This window comes from Trachypithecus francoisi, unplaced genomic scaffold, assembly GCF_009764315.1.
Source record: "Trachypithecus francoisi isolate TF-2019V2 unplaced genomic scaffold, Tfra_2.0 Lachesis_group16, whole genome shotgun sequence".
NCBI classification, from domain to species: domain Eukaryota; kingdom Metazoa; phylum Chordata; class Mammalia; order Primates; family Cercopithecidae; genus Trachypithecus; species Trachypithecus francoisi.
Window position 1 is genome coordinate 97,554,892 of NW_022681461.1, and position 14,813 is coordinate 97,569,704.

A 14,813-nucleotide genomic window follows, 5' to 3' on the forward strand; every position below is an offset into this window, starting at 1 on the left:
TGCCACGTGCCACTGGCAAGAAGAGCAATGGCCTAGAACCCAGAGCCCAGAGACACGGCCAACATTGACCCCACATGGGAACTTAAATCCCAGAGGCAATACTGCAAATCCAATGGGGACGTTTGCTTAGCAGAGGGAGGTCAGCAATGCATTTCTGCACCTGTGGGTCACAGACACAGGAGGACTCCATGGATTAAAGGGCCAGATTGTAAAGATAGAAGAAGAAAGTCGGTAAACTAAAAGACTGGAGAGTATTTTTAGAGCTTAAGGGCTACAAAAGACTTCTTAAAGAAAATGTATTTAGACAGGGTCTCACCCTGTCATCCAGGCTGGAATGCAGTGGTATAATCACAGCTCACTGCAGCCTCAAACTCCTGGGCTTAGGGATCCCCCCACCTCAGCCTTCTGAGTCGCTAGGGCTACTGGTGTGTACCAACACACCTGGCTAATTTACTTTTTTGTAGAGATAGGGTCTCGCCGTGTGGTCTTGAAGTCTTGGGCTCCAGCGATCCTCCTGCCTCGGCTTCCTGAAGTGCTGGGATTCTGGTTCAAACTTGCTACACATAGGGAAACTGAGGCTCCAAGAGGGCAGCACGCATGGGCATGCACACACACACACACACACACACACACAGGCACACACCTGGTCTGTCTTCTCTGCTGCAGAGCCCCATGGATCACACGCACACACCTGGTCTGGGATTACAGGCATGAGCCGTCACACCCGACTAAGAAAACTTTAGAAGCCAAAATTGTTAGCTCAAAAAACTATAGGGGCAAAGTCCATGGAGAGCTGATAGAATGGAAGAAGAGGTTTGCAAGGTCTGAAGCACACAAAGGTCGACCTCTAGAGCGAAGGCATGAACAGTAAAAGGCAGCAGTCCCCGCAGAGAAAGCTAGGAAGGAGCAGTTTACTTGGTCGACAGTTAACGTTGTCCACTGTGAAGCTGATGAGTACCAGCAGGATATTCCAAATCCCGAGCACACTTAGGCAGCAGGAGCGTGCAAAGAGTTGGTGGGAAAATGTAGAAACCAGCACCGGGTCAGGTGCGGTGGCTCATGCCTGTAATCCCAGCACTTTGGGAGGCCGAGGCAGGTGGATCACGAGGTCAGGAGTTCAAGACCATCCTGGCTAACACAGTGAAACCCCGTCTTTACTAAAAAATACAAAAAATTTAGCAGGGCGTGCTGGTGGGCACCTGTAGTCCCAGCTACTCGGGAGGCTGAGGCAGGAGAACAGCGTGAACCCGGAGGCGGAGCTTGCAATGAGCCGAGATGGCGCCACTGCACTCCAGCCTGGGCGACAGAGTGAGAATCAGTCTCAAAAAAAAAAAAAAAAGAAAAGAAAAGAAACCAGCACGGTCCCCACCAGGCTTTCTAAACAGTCCAGTTTTACTGCTCGGAAGTCCTCACCTTGGCGTGAGCCAGGAGGACTCTGGCACAGGTTCCGGTGGAGGTGCAGGGCAGGGGGAGGCGGTGGAGGGGGTGCGGGGGTGGCACTGCAGCATTGGCGCTGGGAGTGGAGGTGAGCTTAGAGGCCACCTGGATCACCCAGTAGGTGCAGCCTGGGGAGCGTGGCATGGCTGTGGAAAGCATCGGGCTGAACGCAGATGCACCAGGATGCGTGACGGTAAAAGTCACACGTGCACGACGCAAGCTCGGTGGAGGAAGTAATGTTCAGAGCCAGGTGCCACAGATGCCATTTACCTAAGTTAAAAATACACACACACAGATTCATTTTGCAAGAACATGGTTAAAATAAAAAGCTGTGCACTCAACGCATGAAAGTGGTGCTTAGGCATGGAGGAGAGGCAGGGAAAGAAGGAGTTGCGGGATAAAGGCAGAGGGAGAGAAAGGAGTCTGTGGGGACGTGGCACTGGTGGATGATGGTGCCTGCTCTAGCCCCAGGCCTTTTGAGGTTGGATTTTCGGCTTCTCTTGTGTCCGCTGGTGTTTACAGAGCCCCACACCATCCTCGCATCCTGCTCTCTGCAGCAGCGTTTCCCCCAAGCACACCTAGCAGGAGGTGGGGAAAGCAAATCTACCCACTCTTCCCTGGAGACCTGAGGAGGACTGGCATTCCAACCAGGTGGCTCCCTTTGCTGGAAGAACCCTCGGGAGGACTATGGCCATCTCTCTGGGAGATGGAGCAAAGGGGAGGAAGGCCAAGAGAAACCAGTGCTTGGACTTTGTCTGGGAGATGGAGCAAAGGGGAAGGAGGCCACGAGAAACCAGTGCTTGGACATGGGGACATGAGGAGAGGGGAGGGGGAAGACTGCTCTGTGCAGTACAACTCTCCCCCAACTCAGCATGACTGTGCCCCAAACTCAGCACCACTACTCCCTGCTGTCGGCATGACTATCCCAGCTGTCAGCAGGGCTGTCTCTCCCTCTCAGTAGAAGGGGCCGCAGCTCTCAACTGCCCTTATTGGCATGGCCTGTAGGGAGCTCGTCTGAGGTCCTGCATCCCGGGTGGGGAGAGCCCAGGTCTGTGTGGGCCCACAGTCCCTGCTCCTCATGCAGGTGTGGGGCTACCGGATGGCCTCCCACTCAGGGGGATAACAGGCGCTCAGTAAACCTCATGCTCCCAGGTTGGGGCCTGGTGCCTGAGCCAGGAGGCAAGGGTGGCCTGGGCTGTCCTGAGGACTGCGCAAGATGGGATATTGGTGAGGAAGAGGTAGTGGGGGTCAGGCTGGGTCAACTCTGTGAGCTGCTGGGTCCCTACCCAGGGGTTGGGGATGGAAGGATTCCATGGGTCTTCCGAAAACTCCTGTCCTGGAGCTGGCACATGGTGACAGAGTGTGCCTCTCTGGAGGAGAGAATGAAGAAGTGAGCCACCTTGAAACCTAGGGCAGGAGTAGGGCTAGTCAGCCACAAGGAGGAAGCAGGGACGGAAGTGGGGCTAGTTAGCCACAAGGAGGAAGCAGGGCCGCGTGTCCTGAGGTTGAGGAGAGGAAGCCCGTGGGTGTGGACGCATCTGGCATTGCTCAAGGGAAGTCCTGGATTCCTCTTCCCGCCAATAGGAAATAACCAAACAGAGGTGGAGCAGGCAGCCCTTGGTCCCTTTCCTGGGGTCTGGGCTCTGGTTTGACTCGGTAGAGAACCTCTCCCCAGCGGCAGGGCTGCAGGTACAGTCTGTCCTCACAGCCAAGAAGAAGTGCCGTCTGGTTCTTCACAGGACCCTGAAGAGTAGTGTGTGGGGGGCTCCACCAGGTCCAGCCAGGCGAGCTGTCCATCTTCCCACCACCCACCAGACATGATACGTGGAAAATGAGGGGGCGGGTCCCATCAGAGGGACGGGGACCGCCCAGCCCAGGGGACATGCCTGGCCTTGACACTGGTTCCAACTCCCACTCTGGAGGGAGCCAACTGCCCTGCAGCAGCTCTGGGGCCTGGAGGAGCCAGGCCTCTGTGTGGGTGCGGGGGGCACACCTGCTGCTCTCAGGTGCCCACTGAGGCCGGCGGGTCCTGGAAAGCTCCACCAGCAAGGGTGTACATTTCAAGGAGAACCTGGCTCTAGGTGTCACTCTGAGTCAGTTCCTGACTCCACGGCTCTCCACTGGGCTTTCGGCGATGTTACTTGCCTATTGGGGCCACAGCTTGGACATCTACCTCCAAGTCTGCATTAGCAGAACTTTAGTGTTCCTGGAGACTCTTGCTCAGGAAGATGAAACTTGCAAAGGACTTAATTGCTCATTGCAGGAATCTCCCTAAAGACCCTGTATTAGTCGGGGTTCCCTAGAGGGACAGAACTAATAGGATAGATGTATATATGAAGGAGAATTGAATAGGAGAATCGACTCGCGCGATCGCAAGGTGAAGTCCCGTCATAGGCCATCTGCAAGTTGAGGAACCAGGAAGCCAGTCCGAGTCCCAAAACCTCAAAAGGAGGGAAGCTGACAGTGCAGCCTTCAGTCTGTGGCTGAAGGCCTGAGAGCCCCAGGCAAACCACTGTGTAAGTCCAAGAGTCCAAAAGCTGAAGAACTTGGAGTCTGATGTTTGAGGGCAGGAAGCATCCAGCACATGAGAAAGATGAAGGTTGGAAGACTCAGAAAGTCTAGTTCTTCCATCTTCTTCTGCCTGCTTTTTTCTAGCCGTGCTGGCAGCTGACTAGATGGGGCCCATCCAGATTGAGGGTGGATCTGCCTCTCCCTGTCCACTGACTCAAATGTTACTCTCCTCTACCAACATCATCACAGACACACTAGGAACAGTACTTTGCATCCTTCAATCTAATCAAGTTGACATTCAGTATTAATCATCACAGGCCCACCCCTTGTCGACTTGAACCCATACACATCTCCTGAGATCACATGTAATTTTCAAATAAAGACAATAATAAAGTCATAATTACGCCTAACATAATATAGCTGTCCTTCATACAACTGGAAGCACACTAATCCTTAACCTAAATGGTATTACATGAAGTTAACAACACTTAAATATTGATATGAAGTCAATACATCTTATGTCACATGGTAGAAGGAAAAAGAAGAAATAAAGTGAAGATATTTTCTTAGTGCAAGGGTATGCATACACAGACATATTCCTGATAAAATAAGGAGGAAATACTCATGACTTGGCTTACTGCAATCTCTACTTCCCGGATTCAAGCGATTCTCCTGTCTCAGCCTCCTGAGTAGCTGGGATTAGTAGAGTTGGGTTTCATCATATTGGTCAGACTGGTCTCGAACTCCTGACCTCAGGCGATCTGCTCACCTCGGCCTCCCAAAGTGCTGGGATTACAGGCATGAACCACCATCCTCTGCAAAATTTGTTTTGTTTTGTTTTTTTGAGAAGGAATCTCACTGTGTCACCCAGGCTAGAGTATAGTGGCTCGATCTTGGCTCACTGCAAACTTCACCTCCTGAGTTCAAGCAATTCTCCTGTCTCAGCTTCCTAAGTAGCTGGGATTACAGGTGCTCAATACCATGCCTGACTAATTTTTGTATTTTTAGTAGAGACAGGGTTTCACCATGTTGGCCAGGCTGGTCTTGAACTCCTGACCTCAAGTAATCCATCTGTCTCGGCCTCCAAAAGCAATGGGATTTCATGTGTGAGCCACTGCACTCGGCCCTTTATATAAATTTTAAATTCACCCGGTCAATTGTCACAGAAAATGGTAGTTTAATTGATAATACAGTGGATATCTAGATAAATTAAGGGAAAATGAATACTTTTCCTATATTTGGTGTTCTAATCCACACACATAGAATATCCTTCTAATTATTTTAATCTTCTTTTAGGTCTTTCAGTTCCTATTTGATAGTTTTGTACACAGAAGACCAGCATGGATGTTGTTAGATTTATTCACAGTTATTTGACTTTGGCATTGCTGACACAAATTTTTTAAATTTCATTTTAAAATTCTTTGAGGCTAGTTTTTAGAAGCACAATTGATTTTTGCTAAACTTTTTATTCTGCTTGTTTATCTTTAGAATCTCTTGAATTTTCTACATCCTCCATCGTATCTTCTGAAAATAACAACCTTGCATCTGCCTTTCCAATCTTTTTATGGTTTCGTTTTCTTTCCTACTGCACTGGACAGTGACATGCAATACACTGTTGACCAGAGTGGTGACGACAAGCATCCTTATTTGTTCTCAGTCTCTGAGGATGGTTTTCCATTTTCCCTGTTAATTATGTCATAGCTTCAGCAACCACAGCTTCCAAAGACCCCTTTCTATATTCTGTTGTTTCTGTTGGTCCTGATACCTGTTGTCTTTTATTCCCATGAGCCTGGTTATCGTTGATGGTGTTCTAACATTCCATTTGAAAAAAATAAAACACCTTGCAGAAACAATGACCTGGGATGATACCATTCTCCTTCACAGAAGATTTTTATTTCCTTTAGCTAGGAGCCTGGGGGCACAAGCAATAATTCCAGGAGTTGAGATTCCTTTCCTGGGGACACCTAGATGTCTCAAAACCAGTTTTCAGCCCATGTGAAGGTTGGTTATTGCTCACTCATCCTGTTGCTAGGGTGCAACCCTTCTGAAAGCCAACCCCAAACCCATACCTTTGGCAGGCCCTAGCCCCAGTCTTTGACCTTAAGCTCTGCAAGATGGTGACATAACTGCCCAGCTTCTCACTTCTCTTTTGGAGATTGGCAAATCCCTGTGCGAAAAGAGGTCCCCACAACTAGTTTCACTTCTCTAAGATTTCTGTGGCTCCCAAGACCTTGGCAAAGTGATCCTTTACTACATAGCTAGTTTGACTGTGCCTTCAAGCAAATCTCTTTTTCAAGGTTTTGTCTGTTTGTTCTTAATAAGATGGTACCAAATACCTAAACTGCCATTGCCAGGAGTCAAATGACTTTTACTGATCCGATGTTAAGATATTTTAACTTGCCAGAATCTTGCATTCTTTCATACTCTTGGGCTCACATACTTTTGGGAACATTAACTTGATATCCGAGTGTGTTGTTGACTTCTTACCTGAAATAAACCTATGGACGATGCAAGGAAGAGGAGGTCCCGTCACACCCGGGGGGCAGCTGGCAAATGGAATTGAGGGGCACAGACCCGCTGGCTCTCTCCCTGTTCTGACCCAATCCCAGGTGAATGTCACTCCTGAATTGGATCCTCTCCAAAAGAGGAGGTCGCACCACTGACACCCAGACCTCTCCCGTCTGGACCAGTAGCTCAGGGACATTAAGCGGTGTCCGAGGCAATGAAGCCCCCCACCCCTGTCTCTCAACATGCTGGAGCCAACACACACAAACACACAGAGTCTAGAGTTGTTGTGGTGCCCACAGAGCCTGGACACAAGGTTCTGTGTCTCCTGGGCCCCCCACCCCTGGGCCCCCCTCCACTTCTCTCCCATGTGGGGAGCCAGTGAGTTTGGAAACCCAGTTTACACACACTGGCCCAGAGAAGTTGCAAACCACAAAACAGCACCTCTCCCTGCTCCTCGGTTCTGCTACCATCTGACTCTCCTTAGTGACCATTTCTACACCTCCTAAAAATCCCACACAAAGTGCCCACAACGCGTCCTGGCTAAGCATGATTCACAGCACGAGATGTGGAGTAGGAACACGCCCTCAAGGATTTGAGGGGACAGGAGGCATCCCCACCTTCAGGTGAAATGAGCGAACCCGGTGATCCACAAGACGTTAGACAGACTTGAGTCCAATGCCTGGCTCTTACTAGTGGAGTGACTTCAATTTCTCCAGCTGTAACTTTCAAATAATTTACTCCACCCAATGGGGCTGGCGTAAGATGATATGATGGAGATAGTATTTGGGACATAACAGGTGCTCAACATTTTTCTCCTCCCCATCCACGTTAATCGCCTGACGCCTGACACACCTTGAATTTTCTGGGAATAGATGAGGCAAGGATACGTCTTCAGCAAAGCCTTCCTTATCCCCCAAGGATAAGGTCAAGTTCTCCAGTTATTGCTTGGGGACAGCTGGGGAATGGAAAGGGGGTGTGGGGGTGTGTTCTCCTTAAGCCACAAACAAAGTCGACCCTTTCCAGCAGAGGGGTATTGGGAGCTCTCTGGACTGGGAGCAGCGTGTCTTTGCTGGGGAAGAGAGCCCAATGGGGTGGGCATCTTGCTGGAGCCTAGTGGAAGGAAACACCCTTTGAGATGACCTCATACCTCCTGTTGGTGCAATGAAGCAGCCCATAGGAAGTAGGTGCCCCCCAGGGAGTTGAGAAACTGTGGCACAAGGCGAGAGCTGGCTTCCTCTGCCCCATTAGAGCTGGGAGACTCTTCGGAGTCAAAGGCCAGAGAGCATGGAGCTGAGTGGAGCCACCATGGCCCGAGGACTCACTGTCCTACTAGTCTTGTTCCTGCATATCAAGGACCTGCCTGCCCAGGCTGCTGACACCTGTCCAGGTGAGAAGGACCCAGGTTTTCTGGTCCCGAAAGGCTGGTAACAACCCCATTCATTGACACCCGGGTGTCCCAGGCAAAACCTTTTATGCACATCTTCCTGCAAAGGTGCCCAGCAGATCTGTTCTATCCTCAGGCAAGGACATGGAGGCTCAGGGCAGCCGAGGCATCACCCAGGGTCATGGAGGGATAGGGGAGGGATGTCACTTCAGGTCTGTCTGCCTCAAAAGCCCAGGATTTGCCCCATGGAGCTTCACAGATGGGTCTGGAATCTGTCACTGAGAAGGAAGAAAATACTGTTGACTTTATCTTCTTACGGGCTTACTGGAGAGGCCCTCTAAGGCCCTCTAATATGGTGGCTGCCACACTGACCTGGGGGGTTTGTTAAAAAGGCAGATTTCTGGCTCTCCCCTAAAAGAGTCAGAATCAGTTGATAGGGGCAAGGGTTTGGACAGCGATGAGGTGTTTCCCTCCTTGATTCAGGAGCAGGTGGTTCTGTGATGCTCAGCGAGAGACTGCTCCTAAGGACGGCCCGGCCTCCCTGGCTGATAACATATTTATGGAGGAAACATAAATAGTAAATTACAGTCTGCTCTAGTGGAAGGAGGACAGGAAACACAGAGAGGAAACACCCGAAAGATGGCAGCTGCCGTGTCTCTAGTGAGAGCGCTGCTCTGTTCCACAGTCTCTAAGAGGGCCCTTAGCAGGGCATGTAGATTTTGTAATGAACAAAATGAAAAATTTTTTTCAAGAAGTACACAACCTTGGTTTGGCTCCAGCTGTGCCACACCTGGCTCTGTGTCCTTGGACCCCACACTGTCCTTCTCCAGAGGACCTAGAAGGCCCCTTCCAGCCCAGTAATTCCACAACCACATTCCCAAGGTCTGGGAGGGAAAATGCTTTGTCAGCCTCAGTTCCCCAAGTTTCTTAGAAATATTAATTGTCATTGGTTATTGCAAGAGCCCACTGTTTATTAAGCTCTTTCTAAATGCCACAAATTACACTAAGAGATTAAAATGCACATTCTCTAATCCAGCCCTGGCCACAACCTTGTTATTATCGCCACGTGGCAGCCCAGGGCACAGAGCCCAGAGGAGTTAAGTGACTTCCCCCAGGACACACAGCACTGAGACGATGAGGCTCCCCTATGTCAGGGTGGCCTCCAACGCCAGGACTCTGCCCCCCATCACGTCTCCGCCTCACCAGTGCCCGAGGGGTGAGGACAGACCAAGGCCCCAACAGAGCTGAAAACCTCACCTCCCAGCCACTGTTGAGCCAGGCACTGAGTGGGCACCTGTGTTTCTTTGCAGAGGTGAAGGTGGTGGGCCTGGAGGGCTCTGACAAGCTCACCATTCTCCGAGGCTGCCCGGGGCTGCCCGGAGCCCCAGGGCCAAAGGGAGAGGCAGGCACCGATGGAAAGAGTGGTAGGTGCAGGCCGGCGGGGGGAGGCCAGGCACGGTCAGCGGAGCGGGGCACTGGCTTTTGCTCTTTTTGAAGCTAGATGCTGAGTTGGGTAACACCCCCACCGTGGTTCATAGATTGAGAGCTTGGGCCCCTGTTAGAGCCAGGAACAGAGCTGACTCCCAGGGCCCAATAGGGTTCTGAAATGGAGGCAGTGTCTTTCCTAACTATTTCATGAACTCACATTTGGACACGCTTCTGTAGCTCTGTCTCCTAGTCCTTAATCCAATTCCAGCTTTGCTTGGCCACTGGCACGACTTCTACGCTCTATGTCCCTCCACCTTCTCACCTGAAAATTGAGGTGACCGCTTTCTTCTGCACCTGCCTCAGATGGGAAAACTGAGGCTCAGAGAGGTCAGAGACTTTCATACTTGACAAACCAGTAAGGAGTGGGGATGGGACCTGGACCAGTCTACTTCAGGCACAGAGGGTGCCCGAATCCTGAGCCCTGAGCTCTGCATGCAGGTCTGCAGGGCGCGTGGGAGAACCAACAGCAGGCACCTGCCTTGGGTGGTTTGGGGTACCCCTAAGCACGGCGTAAGGCAGATGTGCATAAAAGCTCGGAAAGGACGCTGCCTTAAAGGGTGAGCTCCCCGTGCCTGGAGGCATTCAAGGTGATGCCTGCGGAGCACTTGGCGGGGATGTCCCAATGTAGATGGGACAAGCTCAAATGTCTCCATGACTTGGACTTTCGCTGACGTGTCCAGGCTTCCATGTGGGTGTCCAGGGCCAGGTCCTCTGTGCCCACGCCACAGGCTGGACCTGAGACTGGGGTCTCTGTCCCCTGTTGAGGGATCACTGTGGAGAAAGTCATTCCCTGGCAGGAGAAGAATCAAGTCTGGCTCGGACTTCCCTTCAACCATGCTTCTACCAGTGGGCGTGGCTGGCTAATATACCCTAAAGCAAGAACCAGTCTCCACACACTCTCCCCAGCCATCAGGATCAGCAAATGGACTGGAGGCTGCCTCTCGGCTGGCATCGGGGAACGGGAGGGTCCCCTTTCTGGTCGGAACCGCGTGGAGGGCTGTGTGGCACCCCAGGAGTTCAGGCGCATGGTGGAACCGGATCCTCCCTGGCAGCAGCGGCCGCACGTGGGGCTCACCCTCTCTGTGTGGGGACGTAGTAGGACGAGGCTCTCGGAGGACGCATTCCTTGCTCCAGAACATGGTCCCTTGCTAGACAGTAGAGCTCTGTGATGGTGACTTGGGCCCAGGCTTATGGTCAACAAAGGGTGAAACCCAAGATGCTCCCAAGGCCCAAACAGGAGCCAGGAGCACCTTTCCTTGAGCCCAAGGTGGGGTGCAGGCCCCTCCATCACTCCCTCACCTCCATCTGCGGTCACCCCCCAGCTAAGTCCATGGCTCGCAATTCTGAGGGATCCTGGAACCAGAATGGGTTCAAGGCAGAGTTGGGGAGGGTCAGGAATTTATCACTTGGGGCAAAGATTTCCAGGGAGAATTGTTTAGGTTGCATTTTTCTCAATGATATGTCTTTGGAATTTTCAGGAGAACGCGGTCTCCCTGGAGCCCCTGGAAAGGCGGGACCAGTGGGACCCAAAGGTAACCAGGGGGCAGAGAGCGAGGAGGCCTTGAGCAGGGACCTTGGAGTTGTCTATTATGAAATGAGGGAGGGAGAGACAGAGATACAGACACAAAGAGACAGGGTGGGGAGACAGCAACAGAGAAAGACAGAGGAAGGCAGACAGGGGCCCTGTCATATTCCAGGCCTCGGGGCCCCTCGCCAACATTGAGACCTGAGCGTTGTGATGCCTCAGTGAGCCTGCAGGGCTGGGGAGATGCAGTGCCCCAGGCCAGGAGCCCGCCCTGGGGCCAGCCTCTCCGTGGCCCACACGTCCAAGGCCAAAAGCTCATTCTCCTGCATCTTCCTCCAGGAGACCGAGGAGAGAAGGGGATGCGTGGAGAGAAAGGTGAGTCACCCGTGGACCCAGGCAGGAGTCTCTGCAGCCTTTGTCCAGGGGAGGGGTGTCGGAGGCATCAGTCCACCCACCCGCCTCTCACGTCCCTGTCAATCTGGGCTGTGGGCAGGGAGGGGTGGAAGGAACCTGGCGGGCTTTGCTGTCAGAATCCACGAGGGCTCAAACCCCGGTGTCTATAGCAGTCACACCCAGTGGCCAGCAGGACCACATCAGTGTGTAGATGAAGTGTGACACTTTAATATTTCAATTTCTGTCTTATGCTTATTTATTCAAAAATTGTAAAAGTTTAAAAAAGCCAAATGGGCAACACTCTAAGACACAGTCCCACACTCTGCCTACAAACACAAATGAGAACCAGAGCCAGGGGCTGAGGGTCCGCCGATATCTGTGTCCCAAGAAACAGAGGCCAGGGCGGAGGCAGGGCAGGCTTGGAGTGACCCTGCCAGGCTTGAAGAGTTATTCTGCTGTTATCAGTGGTGAAGGCCCCACTAGGGGTCCAGTTAGTCCAGCAGGACCCACAGCGCCTGCCACAGCCCACAGAGCTCCAGCTGCACAGCAGGGGCCTACGGACAACCATGTGGCTGATGCCTCTGGGGAAGCAGAGTCTGGCCACCCTTCCCTAGGCCTGTGCCATGTGTCCTGGAGACATCAGAGGAGCTGCCTTTGCCCATTCTCTATTCTGTGCTCAGGGAGCCACTGGGGCTGACTGGGACGAGGGCTCTGATGCTCTGATTTCAAGCTTATGACGAGTGTCTCTCCTCTCTCTACACAGGAGACACTGGGCAGCCTCAGTCTTGTGCGACAGGTGACTGATCACACCCTGACCTCAGTACCCAAGCCTTGCCCCAACCCCTAGGGCCAGTTGCATGCGTTCACGCCACAGACTCTAAGGAAGGACCCTGTCTGCAACTATCATCCCCCCCTCAATCACTCGAGTAATGGGTAGCCATCGCCTGAATCCCTTCCATGACAACCTGGGCTCCACTATTGTAATCTACCCCAAAAGGCCGGGTGCCCGGGGGAGACACTGGGAGGTGGGAAGGTCAGGCAGACTGGGCGTGGCCATCACAATGCCACGGCCCGGGGAGCCATGTCCCTGTCTAGGCTTCGGAGTCCTGCTCTGCCCGCACAGAAGCCTGTGGCCCTGCTCCTCCCTGCCAGGTCTCCCTCCCACTGCCCCTGCCCTGCCCAGGGGCCCCGTCCTGCAGCCATTCCCTGGGTTCCCTTCCCAGGTCCACGCACCTGCAAGGACCTACTAGACCGAGGGCACTTCCTGAGCGGCCGGTACACCATCTACCTGACTAACTGCCGGCCACTGGCTGTGCTCTGTGACATGGACACGGACGGAGGGGGCTGGACCGTGAGTGGGGGACTAAAGGGCCTTGGGCAGAGGCAGTCAACCTGGGAGACCTGGAGGCCAGGCTGCACACCTAGCCGGAGAACACACTCTGGAATTCTCTATTCTCCTGGACGGGGACAATCAAAGACAATGGGGGAGATGACCCGTGGGTAAAAGTCCAAGCCATGGCGGCGAGGCGGGGGGTGCTGGGAGGGGCCTGGTGCTCTCCTGTTGTGTGGCTTGGGGTTCGTTGCCTCTCTTCTCTGAGCCCCCATTTCCTCTTTCATTCCATGGGGTCTGCGAGGAGATCAGCTGGGCATGCTTGTGGCACCGGCCCATGATGCTCTGCCAACTACAAATGCTGCCCCTCTGGAGGGCGGGTCCTCCATGCTATGGGACGTTGGCCTGCCCCGCCTGGCTCCTGTCCCCTGGCTTCTCCACAGGTTTTCCAGCGGAGGATGGATGGCTCTGTAGACTTCTACCGGGACTGGGCCGCGTACAAGCAGGGCTTTGGCAATCAGCTGGGGGAGTTCTGGCTGGGGAACGACAACATCCACGCACTGACCGCCCAGGGTAGGGCCACTGCTGGGGCTCAGGGGTCGGGGGGCCCTGAGGTGCCCCTGCCCCTTAGGCCTGGGCCACCAGGAACATAAGCGCCTCTTAGTCCACAGGGGAGTGGGCCCTGAGCACACTCAGGGTGGCACTGGGACCTCTAAGGGCTGTGTCCCCTGCCGCAGGCTCTGGCAGCATCGGGAAGGGAAATAAAGCTCTGGACTGAAGGCCTCTTCAGGTCTTGGCCCCACTGGCATCTTAGATCCTGAGAGTGGAAAGCAGGAGAGGGTCCACTGGGGCTTGGGGTGGCCTTCATCTCCAGCTGTTGATGTGTCTCTGAAGCTTGCATCTTAGTCCCATGGAGAGCCCATGCTTGCCTCCTCCAGCCCACGCCTCAGCAGGCCCCCTGCAGCCGCACCCACCCGAGTGAGAGGGCCTTGCCCCAACCCTCCACGGCAGGGAATGAGTTTTGCAGCTGGCTCTGAGGCAGTCTGTATCATCGCTGGTCCATTATCCCTGCCCACTGCCCCATGGCATGATTGAAGGTATCCACTCAGGTGCCTTAAATTCCTGCAAGAGAAGCTACAATTATAGCTTTGCCCACTCCTGCATCAGTGGCTCACCAACCCTTAGAAAGAGAAGGTACACTTTCAAAATGAAAGAATGCTCCCTTCCACCCAGTGAACTCCAGTGGGGCATGTTCAGGTCTCCAAAATACTGGGAAAGGTGTTTAGAAACAGAAAGCCATCTCTGAGGGCCTGAGAGCAACAAGGGATTTTCCAACACTCCTGGTTGATTTTTTTTCCTGGATGCCACGTTCAGCCATCCCTTAAGAATGTATCCATCCCCAGCCGGGCATGGTGGCTCACACCTGTAATCCCAGCATTTTGGGAGGCTAAGGCGGGTGGATCATGAGGTCAAGAGATCAAGACCATCCTGACCAACATGGTGAAACTCCATCTCTACTAAAAATACAAAAAAAAAGTAGCTGGGCGTGGTGGCACATGCCTGTAATCCCAGCTACTAGGGAGGCTGAGGCAGGATAATCGCTTGAACCCGGGAGGCAGAGGTTGCAGCGAGCTGATGTCGTGTCATTGCACTCCAGCCTAGGCAACAAGAGTGGAACTCTGTCTCAAAAAAAAAAAAAATTACCCATCCCCAGCTCTCATGCCTGGTGACAGAAAGATCTTGAAGGCTGGGACCTTAACATCTTTTTCCAACAGGAAGCAGCGAGCTCCGTGTAGACCTGGTGGACTTTGAGGGCAATCGCCAGTTTGCTAAGTACAGATCATTCAAGGTGGCCGGCGAGGCGGAGAAGTACAAGCTAGTACTGGGAGGCTTTGTCGAGGGCAGTGCGGGTGAGTGTCTGCTTGGGGCCGGGTGGCCTGAGGGGGGTTTGGGAAGCAGAGAGAACCTGGCTGTGTCTCCCCTGGTGACCTTGGGCCCTCCCCTCTCTGAATCCCGTTTCTCCATCTGTCAAGCAGACACTAGCACTTGTGTCTCTATACAGCGTGGGGCTCACAGGACATAGCGGCTGGCATCCCTAAGGCTCTGTCTGCCGCACAGTGAGCCGTCTGGGCAGGGCGGAGATGACCCACCGGCGTCCCCTGCTGAAACCTGGAAGACAATGTCCTTTTCTCATGCGTGCCTTGGAGCTGTTTCCCAAACTGTGCTCCATGGAACAC

At 53.2% G+C, this 14,813-nt stretch overlaps 1 protein-coding gene across 5 annotated transcripts in view; it reads left to right on the top strand.

The window, feature by feature from the left end:
* The first annotated feature begins 7,613 nt into the window (after positions 1-7,613).
* The window catches only part of FCN1 (ficolin 1), a 38,288-nt gene continuing 31,088 nt past the window's right edge, over positions 7,614-14,813 (top strand). For 4 of the 5 annotated variants that reach the window (XM_033238612.1, XM_033238615.1, XM_033238614.1 and 1 more), the window contains exons 1-8: positions 7,614-7,843; positions 9,151-9,264; positions 10,807-10,860; positions 11,193-11,228; positions 12,010-12,042; positions 12,470-12,597; positions 13,020-13,149; positions 14,352-14,486. In XM_033238612.1, the coding sequence (XP_033094503.1) occupies positions 7,741-7,843; positions 9,151-9,264; positions 10,807-10,860; positions 11,193-11,228; positions 12,010-12,042; positions 12,470-12,597; positions 13,020-13,149; positions 14,352-14,486 (733 nt within the window). In that variant the 5' untranslated portion in view covers positions 7,614-7,740. The remainder of the gene's footprint in view (positions 7,844-9,150; positions 9,265-10,806; positions 10,861-11,192; positions 11,229-12,009; positions 12,043-12,469; positions 12,598-13,019; positions 13,150-14,351; positions 14,487-14,813) is intronic. The other variant, XM_033238616.1, reaches the window with a different exon arrangement.